Source organism: Gossypium raimondii, chromosome 8 (assembly GCF_025698545.1).
Source record: "Gossypium raimondii isolate GPD5lz chromosome 8, ASM2569854v1, whole genome shotgun sequence".
Classification (NCBI taxonomy): domain Eukaryota; kingdom Viridiplantae; phylum Streptophyta; class Magnoliopsida; order Malvales; family Malvaceae; genus Gossypium; species Gossypium raimondii.
The window spans coordinates 10513208-10532677 of record NC_068572.1 but is presented as its reverse complement, the minus strand read 5'-3'; the positions used below and the strand labels follow the sequence as shown (position 1 = coordinate 10532677).

Genomic DNA, 19470 nt, shown 5'->3' with positions numbered 1-19470 from the left:
TGATAATTCATGGCACTCCCGGATGTTCCATCTATCACTGATAGGTTTAGACATATAAACAATTACTCTATAGTCAGAAGCGAGAAACCATACTTCTTGTTTGCTCCAACCGGGTGAGATAAAGCCACCATAATTTACTGGCAGACCAGCAAGATATACTGATATTTACTGCGTGAAACAGGTTATATGCAATGAGGAACATACAGCAGAGAGAGACACCTTTAACATATTTACAGAAACTAAGGAGTCCAGATCCAGTTCAAGTAATACTCTCCTATAGCTTTCTTCTCAAGTCATTCTTAGAACCTGGTGATTCCACCAGGAACTTATATTTCTCCTAAAGTAGTGGTAAAGCTGACCAATTACAAGTGCAATCCTTTAAATAGCCAACCAGCTCTAACTAACTCCCAATGTTCTTGGAGCTACTATTGGTGCTTGCTAGAATCAAGACAAAAATAGCATAAAGTTTAGATATTAGGCTAGGATCAAATGATGATTGTTATTAAGATGAATAATTTCACAATGCCAGAAAAAACTATGATGGCTGTTGAATCATACAATAAAAATTGGGGGAAAGAGCTCAAGTGACGCTTTTGTGGGGGGGGGGGTCAAGTACATGATGTATCATTTCCTAGTGACAACATTTCATAGAACACCAACACTTGGGGAGTAAGTCAAACCAAGAAAAGATGTGTGCCTATGGGTAATTTCAAATCTCTATTCAGTGCTGTGATCATGATGAACCAGAAATGCTAATCGGCTAAACGTTTCCTGCAACTTCTGTCGGTACATTGCTTCACAAAAGATTTATTATGAAAGAAATGTTTCCAACGGAATTCGATAGCCACGTTTGCACATCAATCCCACTACAGTTTCAACCTTATGTCTTTTACCACACATTAAGTATGCCTTGTACAATATGAGAAATGTCTTTTTAGTGTGATTGATGCGGACATTATTCATCTCATTAAGGACATTCTCCATTTCTTCCAAGCGCGTCTGTAAGCCATACATGACCATTTTGCAGTGATACAAAGACCTGCAGATTCTCCATCCAGCACATTCTGCGCGCTTTATAAAACTTGCCAGTTTGTCCACTGAATTGTAACGGAAATAAGTACTGATAATGCAACGCATTACAGGAACAGTAAATACAGAGGTCTTGCGCTCAAAAGCCTCGTCAATCAACTTCTCCATATTCTCTAAATTATTCTCCCGAGCATAAAGTCTAATCAACAAGACATGTAACCAAGGCCTGTATTCATCTTCTGGAATTAGCCTTAACAGTTCCTCAACCTTTTTAGTCCTATCCTCGACTGAACTCTTGCAATATGCACATATCATGGCTCTGATCAATGGGGTTTTGACATCCACCTGATGCTTTAACATTTGGTATGTCTCTTCCATTTGATCCAATTTCCCTGAGTGTGCATATCCTCGAAGCATAAGCAAGTGAGTATCAATATCAGGCTTAACTGGTCCAGCCTTCATCAAATGGAAAGTTCTTTCCATCCGATCCCACATCCAAGCAGTCACATATGCAGCAATTAAATTGTTATAGGTACTTACATTAGGGGAGAGATTTAAATGTTGAATCTCCTGAAATGCTGCCTCCATGTGATCAATCAGCATCAAACGACCAAAGACTGATATAAGAATGTTATAAGTTACAATTGAAGGACTACAATACGGTTCTTTTTTCAGATTCCGAAACACTAATTGGCATTTGTCAATGAGACCATTGAACATATAGGCACTCATTAACGCATTGTAGGTAGACGTTGTCTTGAGCTGCTTACTATCAGCCTCGGAAAAAAGCTCAACAGCAAGATCTACATTCTTAATCCTACCAGCAATAGTGATGCCACTAGCATATTCTTCCGACGTCATGGGATAACCTTGTTCTATCTTTCTTCTCCTCCAATTAAATACCTGAAGGAACAGTCTACTATGAAAACATATATCCAACATATACCAATGTCTACCATGGAGCTTCAAACCCCCCACAAAAACAAAAACCCAGAAATTATTTCATCCTAAATTCAAACAAAAAAGAAGAAAATTAGAAAAACATACCTCCAATGCCAAATTAGGCCAAGAACCCAGATTTTTCAATAACTCTGAAAAAGCACGGTCATCGGTTTCTTTGGTACGCGCAGGCACACCACCCTGATATTCATAACACCCAAGTAACCAATCACCTCTCCCCTCCAAAATCTGGACCACTTCCCCTGAAGAATAAACACCGTTGACCAATTCCATTCTGAGCTGAAACACTTTCTGCATCAATTCCTGGTTGGGGCCGCGTTGGGAGTCTGCCAGAGAAAGCTTTTCAATGAACAAGCTGATAACATTAACGGGGACTTTATTGGGCAGGGGAGCATGCGTGGTAGGGGCAACAGTGTCTCCATAAAATCTGTAAAGGGAGGATCTTGGAGTAGCACATGAAAGTGAGATTAAAGATTTGGGTTTCGAAGGGTGCTTGTGGAGATTCAATAGCAGCTTCTCCGATTGGGCTGCTGCGGCGTCTGAGATTTTTAGAACGCGCTTCATTGGGATCCCAAGGGCGACATGGGGTATTTCGGCAAAAAAAAGAGTTAGGCTTAAGGAGGGTTTTAGCGAAGAAGACGATTCCTGAGATTGAAAATAGCCAAATAGGTGGGGAGGTAACGATTCAGATTTGGTGGCTGAGTTAAAAAGCGGGACGACAAAGTGTCTCCAATCTTACATTTACCCTTAACGTTGCTATAGCTTGGATAAGCCGGACCGGGTCGGGAGACGATTCTTCTGAAACAAACCCAGCCGTCACCCGTACTGTATATCTATACTTTAACCCATAGTTGAGTTGTACTCGAATTAACCCACTATCAACTTAATTGAAATAAAAATAAAAAGGGAAACACTTCCTGCCAAATATTTCTTTTCGATTTAATAGTAGAATTTTATATTTATCATTCATTTTTTTACTTATATTTAATATAAATTCTAAAATTAATTAAATATTTTTATAAAATTATAAAACTCTAAATATATAAAAACAAAAAATTAAAGAAACAAAGAAGTAAAAAAACCCAAACCTTAAATATGATTGAATTCTAAACAATAAATTTTAAAACCTAATTAAATTTTAAAAATTTGACATTAAATCTTAAAAAAATGTTTTAAAAAATAAAATTAAGAAATATTAAAATTTGTGGCCAAAATACCAAAAAAAGCCATTTTTTTTAAAATTTACCGAAATGGGCCCAAAATTTTATTATTTATCGGAATGGACCATTTTTCCCTAAATCGCGTCCACGTCAGCTCGATGTCAGGGGATATGTCAGCAAATAACGTCCACGTCAGCGCGTTTTGCTGACATGGGAACAAAGCGCAGCCTTGAAAGCGCGATTTGTGTCCACGTCAGCAAAGCGCGCTAACATGGACGCGATTTCACGCTGTTTCCTATGTTAGGTTTTTTGGGGTTTTTAAGATTTTTAAGGCTTCGGAGAGAAATTAATTAATTAATTAAAATTAAATTACATGGACGCGAAGAATTTGTTTAATTGCGGCCTCCTGGACGCGCTTTTGCTATAGTTGGTCCTGGAAGAAATAATTTCGAGTTGACGTTTCTGAACAAATAGTATAAAATCGCTTCTACCAGGATGCTTTATGAGAAGAATTTGTTAAATCGCGCCCACGTGGACGTGTTTTTGTTACAGTAGGTCCTAAAAAAATTATTTCGAGTTGACGTTTCTGAGCAAATAGTATAAAAACGCTTCAAGCAAGATGCTATTTGAGAAGAATTTCTGAAATCGCGCCCTCGTGGACGCGCTTTTGCTACAGTTGGTCTTGGAAGAAACAATTTCGAGTTGACGTTTCTGAGCAAATAGTATAAAATCACTTCTACCAAGATGCTTTATGAGAAGAATTTGTGAAATCGCACCCACGTGGATGCGCTTTTGCTACAGTAGCATGTTTGGGCTGAGGCGATAAATGAGGCAATGGTGCAGACTCATCTTGCTAGTGGAGCACCTTATATTGAGTTATATGTACAATTTACATCGCCAAATGATGTACTTGCTACTGGTGTTCGAGATGTATACATGACCCCTGGCTGACACTCAGTTAGCGGGTTACAAAATACGGAACAACCCATGTTTGGTAGCGGTGTCGAATGCATATCCCCTGCAAGACACTCTGTCGGTGGATGGGACATGTACGTCGGTGGCTCGATGTTTGATGCTGGAAATACGTACTGGGGAACGACATCAAGTTCTAGTGGGTGGCAATCTACATCCAATTGGGGACGTTATCAAATGCCCAGAAGAAGGGATGATGTACTCCCTACGACGTCAACCGGTGAGGGGACCTCGTACGTTACAGATGATTGTGGGTTAAAAGATGACTCCGATGTGGATCCACCTCGAGAGCTCGGGCCAGATGGTGCAGAAGTTGGCTTATTTTCTGAATCGGAGCCTATTCCAACAGAACCTGAAGATGCTGAAAGGAGTTCAGATGAAGAAGAAAATCCACGATTCAGAGCATACTCACCTCCAGTCCACATGCATAATGTCAATCTGTCTGCAGATGATGCGTTAGAATTTCTAGATCTACCACACCGATTGCGTGATCGTACAAGTTCGGGGGTAGATTTCGGTGAATTTAAAGTTGGTAATCAGTTTACCAACAAGGATAGTTTTATTGGTGCTTTGAAACAACATAGCATCAAAAACGGCGTTAACTACCACGTCGTTAAATCTAAATCTGATAAGTTTGAGGCGAAGTGTGCGGTCCAAGACAACACATGTTTATGGAAAATCTACGCCTCGTTAAGGAAAAGGACAGGGTTGTGGGAGATTAAAAAGTACAAATGTCCACATACATGTGCTGCAGGTACAGTATTGACAGTTTTTGAATAATACTTTTATTATGCAATGTTGCATTATTTAATGTACTCGGTTCATAGGTGTTTCACAAGATCATCCCAAGATGGATTCAGCTATGTTAGCTAGCTTGATACTACCCACGGTTAAAGCAGATCCCAGGACTTCAGTGCCGGTGTTAATTGCCAATATTCGTAGCCAAATGGGGTACACGCCCTCTTACTGCGAGGCTTGGATAGCTAAGTAAAAGGCGTTGGAGAAGATGCATAGTGGGTGAGACGCCTCATATAATGAAATATGGCAGTGGTGTCAGGTGCTAGAAAGATACGTCCTAGGTGCCATCACAGACCTTGAAACGGAACATGCGTACTACAACGGCCGATTGCTACGTGGATGCCAAGTGTTCAAACGCCTGTTTTGGACCTTTAAGCAATACCGAGACGCATTTCCATACTACAAGTCGTTGGTACAAATTGACGGTACCTTTATGTTTGGTAGGTATACTCATCGGCTATTGCTTGTAGTGGCACAGGATGGCGGTGGGAGAATTCTTCCAATTGCGTTTGCAATAACACCGGGGGAGTCGTCTGATGACTGGGATTTCTTTCTCTCTAGGTTAAGGAGGCATGTGTGCCCCCAACCTGATATCTGTGTTATTTCAGATCGGGGCGCTGGTATACTAGCTACATTTGATCGACAGGGAAGTTTATGGCAGCGCACACACCATAGATATTACCTAAGACACGTTGCTTCGAACTACTATAGGCAATATCCATCTAAGAGCGAACGACGACAAGTGACCAACATGGGTATTTAGTCTATATTTGTGTTATTTCGTTTGTCAATTTGAATTAGTTTTATTGGTAGAAGTGGTATAAATTATTCGCTATGATCTTATATTGGCAGGGTATGAAATAGATAAAAACTGTTTTCACGAGATGTTGGAAATTTTACGTTCAATTAACGGAGAATGGGCAGACTACCTTTGTAACATACGTTTCGAACAGTGGGCACAAGTATACGATGGCGGCCTACGATATTGCCATATGACGTCAAACCTAGCTAAATGCATAAATTCTGTTCTTAAAGGAACGCGCCATCTACCGATAACATCGGTCGTGTGAAAGACATTTTCGTTTGGCGGCGCTATTTCCAAAGCGAGCAACAAGTTATGCAGGCCAGATGCAGGGAGGCCATGTATGCTGCAGTAAGGTAGTTCAAGAAATTAACAAGGCCAAGGCGAGGGCAAACACCATGCACACAGTGTGTCACGATCGAGACAATTTATGGTTTCGCGTGACAGAGTTTGACAGACCGCACCAAGGTGTTGTTGGCGGGCAATATCGTGTACACTTACGAAATAGAACTTGTAACTGTGGGATGTTTGATGCACTTCGTTATCCATGCGCTCATGTTATTGCAGCTTGTTAGAATCTCCGTCTGGATCCAATGAGCTATGTGGACGAAGTGTACAAATTAGAAAACATGTACAGCGTCTGGAGACACGTTTTCCCACCGGTCCCAGATGAACGTAAGTGGCCGCCCGTATCCTTGCTCCTTTTAAGCTGTTACCGGATAGAGAATTACGTTGTAAACCAAAGGGTCGACCTTGCTCGACTAGAATACGTAACGATATGGATATCCGAGAAATAGCCAGTCAATAGAAGTTGTGCGGATGGTGTAGGAATCTAGGCCATACAAGCTGATCATGCCCTAATCGGAATAGTTGAATGTAATTGTAAATAAATTATATTTTTTCAATTATTTATTGATAATTGTATTAATTGTTAGTAGCAGTCAAAATATTTTTTCAAATCTAACATTATGTGAATATAAAAATATTAACTAATAATTGTATTAATGGTTAGTAGAATTCTCAAATAATATCAAAATATTTGTACAAATTAATTAATCTCATGTTATTACATCAAATACTATCAAAATAACTCAAAAAAATTTCTATTTTATTACATAAAATAATATCAAAATATTCAAAATATTTGTACAAATAAATTTAAATACGGCAATCAATGTCTATGCCCGGAGGATTCAGTGCCACATGGCGGCCGTCGACGGTTATGTGCCGGATTCCTCATTTGTCTAGCTTCCGGCGACGGTTGTTGTTCCTCCGGCGGGGATTCTTCCTGTACGGCATCTGGTTGTTGGACTTGAGACGATGATCCACCTTCAAAGAATAGTGTATGTGGAGGTGTTTGCATCACGAACGACGACAGTGTTTGAAACCCATTCGTTGGTAGGGATTGGTAAAAAGGAGAGCTCCCCGACAGCCCCTCTTGCGATCCCTCATGCGCCGCTGGCCTATACATCGGCGGTCCACTCGGCATAATAAGAAATGGAGCTGAACCGAGCATTTGGCTCCAACCTGCCATAGGACTCGGAAAAGGATACATATAAGGGTTATGATACATATAAGGGCTAGGAAACGCACTTGGCATCATCTGAAAAGGCGGTTGCGTGGGTATCATCAGTTGAACTGCTACGTCGGGTGACTGTGTCGGTGCTCTCGTTGGGCCTGATGATTGCACGGCCGCTGATGATGAGCCGGGTGAATTCTGGGCCTCGTTGAGGGGCTGCCTTCGTCGTCTTGTCATCTTGGATTTAGAGGCCCGCGCCTTTTCCTTTAGACACGTATTTACCGCTGCCTCTCCTCTGGCGTCAGTAAATACGGCTTGCCATGGATCCTAAACCATGGCATGTATTCCGGAACGCACGCTAACTCCGGAATTATGATTGGTTCCCGAGTAGGTATATATTCATATCGATCTTCCCACATTTCCATGTACTCGGACCAGTATCTCGGCCAATCTGTATTCAATTGTCGAAGGTCGACTTTGTGGTGATCGTCAAACACCTCAGGATCCACGGGAATCGATTGTCTACATCCAAACGGTCGTAGCACTCTGTCTGACTTGTGCGGCTCCACGGTTGCGTAGTTGATCAACATGAATTTCACGTGCCAAGCTAGTGGATTTTGTAAGAACTCATCCGCAATTACTGCCCGAATTACCGGATCCTCGTATGGTGTCCATTGAAACTATATAAACATTATAGAAATATTAGTTATATACATAATACTAAATACTAATTACCAATCGACTAGGAAATGATGGAAATATCAATTTTATTTAATACTTACATGTGATTCTGACTGTTAGTCTAATAGAAGCCGTATATCTTCAAGTTCCGTAGGTAATCGAGCATGACTTGCCGGATGTTTCCACCTAATTAAATAAACTTTTAGCATACTTTTATTTTTAAATATCTACATAATAATTGTCAACTTTAATATAAAATTTACCTCGTTATGAGTGGGAATGTATATGGGTGGTCTACTTGAGGACGTAGAAATGGAAAGTGAAACCGTGCCCATGACTGCAGTAGTGACAGGTAGCCTCCAATTTTTACTGTCCTTGGTCGTGTCTCCCCGCACATCTCCCGATATAATGTGGCCAAGACGGCAGACCCCCAACTCAATTCACCGGCTGCTTTAAAATCAACGAGTTTCAGCAGCCATCTTAGATGTACACGGCTCCGTGACAAGTCCGGCATCAGATAACCTCCAATTAACTGAAGAATGTATACCAGAGCATATCAGATTCTTTCTATTTCGGTTGAATCTTCATCTGGATCCGGGAATGTGTCTCGCAACCACCCCATCTCGATCTTACCTCCGTCCATTTTCTCCGGAATAGCGCCCAGAAGCTCGTAGCACACCTCTGGCCAATCGCTAGATTGGGCAGACCCCGTGACTGGGCACTCGTCCACTGGCAATCCCAATTGTAGGCTGACGTCTTCCAAAGTGATAGTGCACTCTCCACATGGAAGATGGAATGTGTACGTCTCGGGTCTCCACCTTTCGATCAACGCACTGATTAGTTTCGGGTCCACCTTGCATCCCCGGCCTACCGTCGCCACGTGCCAAAAACTCGCTTCCCGCAGATAGTTCTCTACCAACGGTGATGGAGGAGCATGCATATTCCGGATATTGCATTCCAATACCCTATCTACAGACTTTTATAACAAATAATAAATTAATAATTATCTAAAAGTGCATAAATAAAAAATTCTTAAATAATATTTAAAAATTATATTTAACGCTTACCATTTTCATTTGCTCCACCGATATGTGATGATTATCAAGACGAGTCAATTCTTCGGCCATTGCTGAAATCGTACAAAATTTTACGGTATAAAAAAAATTTAAAAAAATAATTTTTTTTAAAATTATTTAAAATTAGGGATTTAAGAGAAATTTAAGAAGATCTTGAGAGCAAATTGAAATTAAATATGGATTTGAGAGAAATTTTGAAGGGATTTGAGAGCAAATTGAGAGGAAATTGAGAGGAAATTTGAGAGAGGATTAATTTGTGAAAAAAAATAAAGGGGTGGGGGTATTTATAGTTTTTTTTTACCGTTTGGAGGGGGCAACGGTCAAAAATTTGACTGTTGCATTGTTCACGCGCGGGTCAGATTGCGACCACGTCAGCGCGCTTTGCTGATGTGGCCGCGATTTCCTGGAACGTCTCCTGACATAGTGCTGACGTGGACGCGATTTCGAGGAAAATGGTCCATTCCGGTAAATAATAAAATACTGGGCTCATTTCGATAAATTTAAAAAAATAGGTTTTTTTTGTAAATTGTCCAAAATTTGTGGCTGAAATTTATATGTGAATTCTTTTGAGTTTTACCTTACTGTTGTAAAACATTTTTTTCAAATAAAAATACCTTACTTTTCAAAATAATTATATTATTTTAAAAGTGATTTTTATATTAATATTACAAATATATTTATTACATAAATAATCTATTATATATTACATGGCTATTGCTTATGGCAAAGTTTAGCCCATTTTATTCATTTTGTCATTTTAGTTCTTATTCTTTTTTTTTTTTGGGTAATTTTGACCTTTTAACTTTTAACTTTTAGTCAAATTGCTTGCTTTTAAATGAAAAAATGACTGAACTGTTAAAATTTTAACCACATTGATGTGGCCACTCGCATGACAACCCATGTATAATTCATAAAAATTCAAAAAAAGTAATAAATTTTTTAAAAAAATCAACAAATTTCCTAAAAGTTCATAAATTTTTTTTGAAAAATTTATCATATTAACAGTTGAAAGAATCCCAGACTAATAGAAAAATAGAATGACTAGACAATAAACTAGAATACTTGATACTAAAATTTCTATGAATTATTGCTTAACCGATTTCAAAGCTTAGTACATGTATTTATACACATTTCTAGCATACCAACTACTATTAACTAACTACTAACAAGTTACTAACAACTACTAACAATTTCTTCAACTAGTAATAGATTCTTTAAACAATTACAACTTATTTAGTACTAGCTAGCATACTTTAACATTCACCTAGCTTCTCAACTTTCGAGACCCGAAGAAGCTGTCAAAGACCACCAAATTGTGATGTCGACAACGTTTTCGTGAGAATGTCCGCAACTTGATCACAGGCTAGAACCTCTCCAACAATAAGTGAACCATTAGCAACTTTTTCACAAACAAAAAAAAATCAAGTTCAACATGTTTAAACTTCGAATGTAAGACCGGATTAGCTGCAACAGCTACAGCACTAGAGTTATCACACCAGATTGTCGGTGTATCTATAGAAAGACAATGAAGTTCTTGTAACAGCGACACTAACCAAATAACATCTGCAGTGGCAGTAGCCAGTCCACGATATTCAGCTTCAGCAGTGGGCTGAGACACAACTTGTTGCTTCTTAGAACACCACGAGACGAGATTGCCACCAAAATAGACACAATACCTGGTGGTCGAACGCCTATCATCAAAATCTAACACTCAATTCGCATCTGCATATCCAACTAACGACAAGCAATTCGAAGGCTTTAGAAGTAAACCATAATCCACTATACCACCCAAATAACGCAAGATTCGCTTGAGAGCCACAAGATGAATATCAGTTGGATTATGTATAAACTGACAAATACGGTTCACAGCATACGCAATATCTGGACGAGTGAGCATAACATATTGTAAATCCCCGGCCAGCCTACGATACCCATTAGGATCATCAACTAGATTGCCCAAAGTTTTCGACAAATAGGAAGAACTAAGCATAGGATTATGAACAACCTTAGCATGCATCATATGACAATGATCAAGCAAATCAAGTATATACTTACGTTGACACAAATGAAGTGACCCATTAGCTAAGTGAGTAACTTCAACACCCAAAAAATAATGAAGATCCCCCATGTCTTTGAGTGAAAACTCAGAATTAAGTCGTTGAAAAAATATATTAATGTCTTGATAAGAGTCTCCCGTAATGATAAAATCATCAATGTAGACTAACACATAAACATACATTTTATTAGTGATGCGTATAAACAAAGAAGCATTCGATTTGAACCCAACAAAACCGACAGAAACAAGATAATATTTTAGTTCATCAAACCATGCCCACGGAGCTTGTCGTAGCCCATATAATGCTTTAGTCAATCAATAAACAAAAGAGTGCCTGTTCTCATCATGTTGCACATAACTAGGAGGTTGTTGCATGTAAACCTCTTCAATAATCTCATCATTTAAAAATGCATTATTGACATCAACATGCCGTATAGACCAGTGCTTCGACACATCAATTGAAAGAATAGTTCTAATAGTGGCTGGTTTAACAATTGGACTGAATGTCTCACGAAAACCATACTCAGGTACTTGAGAGCATCCTTTTGCAACTAACTGCCCCTTCCTTCGAGCCACACTACCATTAGGGTTCCTTTTAATTTTGAACAGCCATTTACACCTTATTATCTTCCTACCTGGCGGTAAGGGGACTAACGTCCAAGTATGATTTCTAATTAGTGCATCAAACTTATCCAGAGCTGCATTCTTCCATTCTGGAGTTGGAAACGCTTCATCAATTGTATGTGTCTCACGATTCTGCAATTCAACTGAAAATATCTTAGGTTTATAGACACTTGCTTTAGATCGTGTTACTATGAAATGTTTATTGCCTACTGGAGGAGGAGGCTCAGCTACTGTAGTAGACAAAATTGGTGTGGGTGAAGACTCGACTACCTCAGTAATCAGTGTTAAAGACGAGACAAGACTATCACGTTCTAAGCTATTCATTGCACTATTTATGTGTGGTGACTTAGAAAGAACCACCGACGCATTCTGCGATTCAGCCACACGAGCGATAGGCATGTTAGTACTAGAATGAGTGTGTAATATATGTACATACGTAGTAACGTAGTCTGATGTAGAATTATTGGACGAGCTACTCTTTGGATGCAAAAATTGAGACTCATCAAACACAACATGTCAAGATATGATTGTTCGTTAGATGTAAGACATTGATAACCTTTATGTTGAGTGCTATAGCCCAAAAACGTGCACGGTTTTGATCTAAATTCCAACTTACAAGTATTTAATGGACGGAGACATGGATAAGAACAACACCAAAAAACCCGTAGATAATCATACACCGGGGTTTTACCAAAAAGAACTGAGTACGAAGACTGACCATGCAATACTAGACTAGGTAGACGATTGATTAAGTGAACAACATATGTAAATGTATATCCCCAAAAATGCATAGGCAAAATTTTTTGAGCGAGTAATGTAAGGCCTACCTCAACAATATACCGATGCTTCCTTTCCGTAACCCCATTCTATTAAGATATATGTGGACACTTAACGCGATGAAGAATACCTTGTTAGGTTAAAACCGATGTGAACAACTTGTATTCATCACCCCAATCACTTTGAACTTATCTTATGTCATTCCTGAATTGAGTTTTAACCATTTGTTTAAATTAGAGAAAACAAGTAATAGCTTGCGATTTTCGTTGAAAGAAAAACCTATGTTAATCGACTAAACATATCAATAAAAGACACATAATACCAACTACTACCACACACAATAGCTGTAGGTCCCCATAAGTCAGATACAACCAATTCAAATGGACATGTATACACAGTCGTAGAATTAGAAAATGGTAACTTGTGAGATTTGCCTTTTTGACATGCAGTACATATATGATCACACTTATTCTTACTTACAACAATATTACAAGACTTTAAAATAGACTGCACAATATTACTTGAAGGGTGACCCAAACGATGATGCCACAAGTCAAACATAGTAAGTTTGGATCAATTCGGTCCTGATTCAATACTCAGGGTGAACATTTTGACATTAGGAGTGACCTTAATGACAACTTGTGAAAATCTGTACAAGCCCTCATCAGTGTGACCCTGCAAAAGCACATATTGAGTCTGGATATCCTTAACCACACAATGAAATGGGTGAAATTCAAAGAACACATTGTTTTCGCGAGCAAACTGTGATACGGACAACAAATTCTTACGAATATTTGGTACACGTAAAACATTCGACAAATGTAGCAATTTATTTTTTGTAGCCATAGTAGAATTACCCACATACTCAATTTAGCATACGTACTATCACCCATCAAGAACAGGATCTTACTTGGATACAGAGTAGAGGTATTCAGTGCGGATGCCTCTTTACACATATGATGAGTGGCTTCCGAGTCAGGGTACCATGCAGTGTTATTATTATTTTTCACGAGTTTAGGGATATACGACTCTTCAGTATTAATTGTGTTGACGTAAAAATTTGACCCAAAACTGGCGTCAGACCCATTGCCATTCAAGTATTCAGACTCAGACACATTAGGAATCCGTGGAAGACTAACACACACTCTATGAGATGTCTCTGAACGAATGGTCCAACACCAGCATCATGGTTCGGCCCTTGAAAACATCTTTTTTTGGGCTTTGTAGACCAATGCGGCACGTTCTAATACCCATATGTGGCCCACATTCTATGTGACAATGCAACCCGGGTATAGCATACTACCCAATTCTCTTGTTTAAGGATAACCCAATCATTGCTGGTGGCCCATTTTTCTTGTGACCATAGTATCCAAATTTTACAAGCCCAAACTCCATATTGTTAGCAAATGGGTTAGCATGCCTAATGTTCTCATTAGGCCTAAATGAATTATTATCCCACCTATTATTAGAAAAGGAATGGTTAGCCCACTTATTATTAAGGTTAGTATTACCATACCCAAAATTGCTAACGTTTCTTGTAGTAGCAGCCGAATAAAAGAATGATGTAATATCACCGGATGAAGGCCGAGGCAATGACGAGCCTATGCATTGTCAGACGACTGGTCATAATGGCAGTAGCACCGCTGTGTTAAGTGGTCGAAGCGATTACAAATCTGGCATTGAATGTGCTCCTGTAAACTCCAACCATAACCATGCATAAGGAACTGACCTCCTCCCTAAAATGACACCGTTAGAGATCCTAGATCTGGATCCTTCGATAATTGCTAAACAAGATTGGCATGAGTTAGAGTATTAACCATAAACCTCCTTTGACAATTCTCGTACTCAAACAACATCTTTATCAAGTGCTCTATTGACAATGACACCGTAGAAAATGCGGCCATCATGAACACCGATTCAAACTCGACTGTCAAGCTAGTAAGAACGACATGAACCTACTACTTGTCTAAAACAGTGTGACCGGAAGCCGACAAAAGATCGCACAATCACTTGATTTGAGCTAAATACTCTGCTATCGACAGATCTTCTATCGTGCTTCAGACGTACCATTTTTACATTAAACTTTGCCGTAAAGAGTCGAGATGCATTGCTCCATATTTTAGGTGTAATTGTGGCCCCTATAAAAGTTAGTAATAGTTCTCCACTAATGGTAGAAATCAAGTAAGAGGCAATGAGTTTATTTTGTTTAACAAAAGAAGAATAAGTAGTATTAGGACATAACCTCCATTTAGCATCGGAAATGAGTTGCGACGCTGCCACTAGTGAACCATCAACAAATCTGGTAAACCCATACGCGTCAATTAGCAGCTTTAATTGATACTGCCATTGCACAAACGTTTCAGCTCTGAGCTTAATTGTGTCTTGTTTCGGAAATGACTGCACCATTTTGTAGAAGTTCTCTTCATCCGAAAGACATGGTTGAACTGAGCGATGGGCGACAAAGGTCGTCGGAGTGACCTTATTGACAGGTACGTTAGATGTCATTACTATGCATAACTCACACACCTAGGAACTTGGCAAATGATACCATGAAAGAATCCTAGACTAATAGCAAAAATAGAATGACTAGACAGTAAACTAGAATGCTTGATACTAAAATTTCTATAAATTATTGCTTAACTGATTTCAAAGCTTAGTACATGTATTTATACACATTTCCAGCAGACCAACTACTATTAACTAACTACTAACAAACCACTAGTAGCTACTAATAATTTCCTCAACTATTAACAAATTCTTTGAACAATTACAACTTATTTAGTACTAGCTAGCATACTTTAACAGTAGTGAAGTATACGTAAAATTCAACATGAGCTGTCATGTCAATGCCATTAAAATTTTAATAGTTCAGTCAAATTTTCTGTCTAAAAGCAAGCAATTTAACTAAATTTTAAAGGTTGAGGGCCAAAATGATAAAAAAATGCCAAAATGGAAAAAAGAGTAAATGTTAGGGGCTAATTTATATTTATACCTCATATTAATTGTTATAACCCATCTGTATCAAAGACACAAGGCTAGCAAAAAAGGGACCTGAGTAGTAAGTTTGCCACCAGCAAGCCGAGAGACTATTATGTATTCTTCATTGGGAATGAGGGGCCTACTCTTCATTGGGAATATGAATTTGTTGGTAACTAAACATCACATGGGTTCAATTTTTTTATCCCATCAAGTCAGAGTGAAAGACAAAATCTATCATGTGACAGACAGAATGAAAGATAAAATCTATCATGTGATAGACATCTTCGTCCTATTAGAGACATCCTTCCCAAGTGCTCCGTAATGATGGCTCAATGAAAAGTCCAACACATAACACCATCTTACACGCGACATCTACCTATAAATACCTTTAGTAATGATGAATAAAAGATGAAATCTTCAAGAATACTAAGCCTACACTCTGCCAACATACCTTCAACTTTTGACTTTGACACTTTCTCTACCTTTACTCTCCATAACCTTCGGTTTTCCGCCCTGACTGGGTGAATTGGCCTCTGTAGCAACCATTACTACCTCCTCTGTACCCCCTTATTGTATCATGTATCAAAAATTGGTGCAGTGAGTGTGGACAACATGACTTTTCAATCTTAAAGTGACACCCTAGATGATCAAACCAATCAACCAATAACCCAGTTGTCCAAGTCAACTCTTCTACTTCACTTAACACCTCTATCCCACCTGTCTTAGGTATTTCTACTGGCTTTAACTATACACATACCTTTATTTCTACCTCCATTCTTGTTGGAGCTTATTTGCAATATGCAAACGTCCTTCTCCCTACCTTAGAATAATTAATGAACATTTTGAAAGATCCTCTACCCACCAACCTTACCATTCCAACTGCACCAACAGAAACTACTCATTTAGTCACATTGACTCTCTTCGCTATTGTAATGCTTAAATCACAACCTAGTGTGACTCATCATAAGCCTTTTAACCATATAGCTTGCTACTTACAAGAAGTTGAAATGTAATACCCCAGATTTTGAGGTTAGAAGTTTTAAGGTTTGTAGTTGGGGTAGTGGCTAGGTTGAACAATTGGCTTTGTTTCCACATTTTAGTGTCAGAATGGGCCTACTGATCTTGTGGTTGGTTGTGTGTTGGTGTACCTTTGGGTTCTGGGTTCAAATCCTCATGTGTATATTTTGAGGAATTATTTAATTCTTTTTATCTTAAAATTATTTTAGGTTTCAGATATTAATTTATCACTTTTATTTATTTTTTTAAGATAAAAAACTGAACTAAATATTTATTTTTTTAAGATAAAAAACTAAATTAACATACGTTCCCTATTTTTAAGTTTTCTGTAAACCTTCTTATTTTTTTTACTTTTTTCTTTCTTCCCTAAAATAAATTAATTTCTTTGAATTCTTTGCTTCTTCCGTTAATTTTTGTTTGTCTAGGGAGTTTTTCGACCTATATTCAATTTTTTAGAAGTGAAAGAGGTAGGTTTCGTTATTGGGTTTAGATATAATTCTTTTTGTTTTCTTTTTACTGTTAAACTGAAGTTTTTATAAATTGTTATGTTAAACTAAGGTTTCTGAATCAGCTTGGTGGTATGAGTCGAATGATTCTGGGTGCTCGTTTTTCTCTAAGGTGTGTGTTCTGAAACTATTTAACTTGAAATCAAATTGTTGTGGAATTCAGTAAATTCATGTGTGTTTCAATGATTGCATGATCATAATGTTGTACTGTTGTTAAATTGCATAAAATTCGATCAATTATGGTGTGTGTCTGAACTATTAGAGGTTAAGGATCATTTGATATCAAAATTCATATTTTTCAAGCTATTTTAGGGTGGTTTCGTGACTACACAGGTGGCCACACGGGCATGTATCGCACACGGGTGGTCCACATGGCTGTGTGAAATATGGGATTAGGGTTTTTAGGCAATTTTTGGTGTCATACGGCCGTGTGACTTATTTGAGGATTTTTAATCATTTTTCATACCGGCGTGTGTTTTAGACACACAACCGTGTCCTGTGGGCATACAGACGTGTGAAGCTTTCATACGGTCGTGTCTGTCATGCACCTTATTTTAGCACAAATAAACAAAGAGTTACACGGGCTATCCACATAGCCATGTTTCTAGGTCATACGGGCTTGTGTCATAGTCACATGGCCATGTGCCTTATTTCACACGGGCGTGTGCCTCCTTCATATGGACATGTTGACCCCACACGGCCTAAGCACTTCCACACAGCCGGGGCACATGACCGTGTGACCCTATTTTATAAATTTTCATATTGCGCCGGTTTGTGACTTGTTGCTATTCCTGTATGTTCTGACCCTTAGTTAGGCTTTGGTAAGGTTAGTAAATAGTTTGATTAGCTCAGGTTTGTGCGTCTATGCGTAACTGGAGCTTCAATTTAATAGTTTGACTAAGTGTTATATGGTTTTCTGGTAAATAGTTATAAACTTGATAGTTTCTGAATGTGACCGATTAAGTTTATGAGTTTCGACTTCCGTGTGAATGTTTGTATATGGTGTGCATTCTGCAATCGCATGGGAATTCTGTAATTGATTGACTAAATATGAGCTTCTGTGTATGTGTGATTAATAGTGTTTGATGTGCATACATTCATGAGCATAAAATTTGGGTTTTTGGTTGTGAAGAGAAGGAAGCCTGATCTGATTTGGCACTTTCAACTGTATACGTCTGTACAGCGGTTTACCGCACAGTATGATACATATGTTAGCTCAGTTGCATATAGTTATTTACGTGGCTTAGTTCCATATATGTGGTGTATAGGGTTGGATGGGCTTTTCGATGTCCTATGTGGTGTGTATGGTTGGTTGGGCTACCTTTAGCTCATTCGTGGTGTGAATGAGGAACGGAGTGGTGTTCGGTTGGTGGGGTGGATTTGTTTTTAATCTATTTTGCATCAGTACATACTTCTGGTTGTACGAACATTTGTTTGGTTGAAAGATATATTTACAATGATATGACGTGCATTATTTGATACGTATGGTTGGGACGTTGGTTCCGTGTTTACATTCCAGATTTGTAATAGCTTTGTAAGTACGTTTTGCTACTGAACTGCTATTTGAAATTCTATTTTATAACTTTATCATTTGTTATATTTTGAACTCACACTGAGCTCGTGTAGCTCACCCACTTAGTTTTCCCTTTTTCAGGTACTCACATTTTCTATAGTTGGATTGGGCATGCCGGAGGTCTCAGAGTAATACGTTTTACGTCAAGCTAGTAAACTAATTTTGAAAATACTTGAATTTGTAAATTATTTTGGACTGTAAAAATTTTTAGAGGAACTATGGTACAAACTTGGTTTTGGGTTTTCGCAACTTGCTGTTAGGCAAAATTTTTTGAAATTTTGGGATTTTATTTCTGATTATTTTTAGGTATCTTCAATATTGTTTTGTATTCTAATTAGCTAAACTAAAACTACTTTGGATCACTTCGGTGATCAATGTAACCTCCGGGATTTGGTCTAAACTTTTAAGTTGGGTTTTGGGGTGTTAAATTTAGTATAGTTGTAACACCCTAAATTTTGGGGTTAGAAGTTTTGAGGTTTGTAATTGGGGTAGTGGCTAGGTCAAACAATTGGGTTGGTTTCCTTGTTTTAATGTCAGAATGGGTTTGTTGGTTTGGTGGTTGGTTGTGTGTTAGTGTACCTTTGGGTTCTGGGTTCGAATTCTCATGTGTGTATTTTGAGGGATTATTTAATTCTTTTTATCTTAAATTTGATTTAGGTTTTAGATATTAATTTATCACTTTTATTTATTTTATTTTGGGATAAAAAAATTAAACTAATGTATGTACCCCATTTTTGAGTTTTCTGTAAACCTTCTTATTTTTTTACTTTCTTTTTCTTCCCAAAAATAAATCAATTTCTTTAAATTCTTTGCTTCTTCCATTACTTTTTCTCTATCTAGGTAGTTTTTCTCTGTATATTCTATTTTTTAGAAGTGAAAGAGGTAAGTTTCGTTATTGGGTTTAGATAGAATTCTTTTCGTTTTCTTTTTACTGTTAAACT

General features: G+C 38.2%; 1 protein-coding gene across 1 annotated transcript; it reads right to left on the bottom strand.

Moving 5' to 3' along the window:
- Positions 1–480: 480 nt before the first annotated feature.
- Positions 481–2825, bottom strand: LOC105790767 (pentatricopeptide repeat-containing protein At2g30780). Its single transcript, XM_012618516.2, has 2 exons — positions 2077–2825; positions 481–1932 (listed from the first exon to the last, which is right to left on the bottom strand). Exons 1-2 carry the CDS (start codon positions 2551–2553, stop codon positions 811–813), a joined length of 1599 nt encoding a protein of 532 aa, XP_012473970.1. The 5' UTR covers positions 2554–2825; the 3' UTR covers positions 481–810.
- Positions 2826–19470: the final 16645 nt, after the last annotated feature.

What these genes read in the sequence shown, in the direction of transcription:
- LOC105790767 (XM_012618516.2), bottom strand. Translation starts at nt 2,553, where the DNA reads ATGAAGCGCGTTCTAAAAATCTCAGACGCCGCAGCAGCCCAATCGGAG. An exon ending in GGCCTAATTTGGCATTGGAG is followed by an intron (nt 1,933 to 2,076) that starts GTATGTTTTTCT and finishes CTGTTCCTTCAG; the next exon opens with GTATTTAATTGGAGGAGAAG.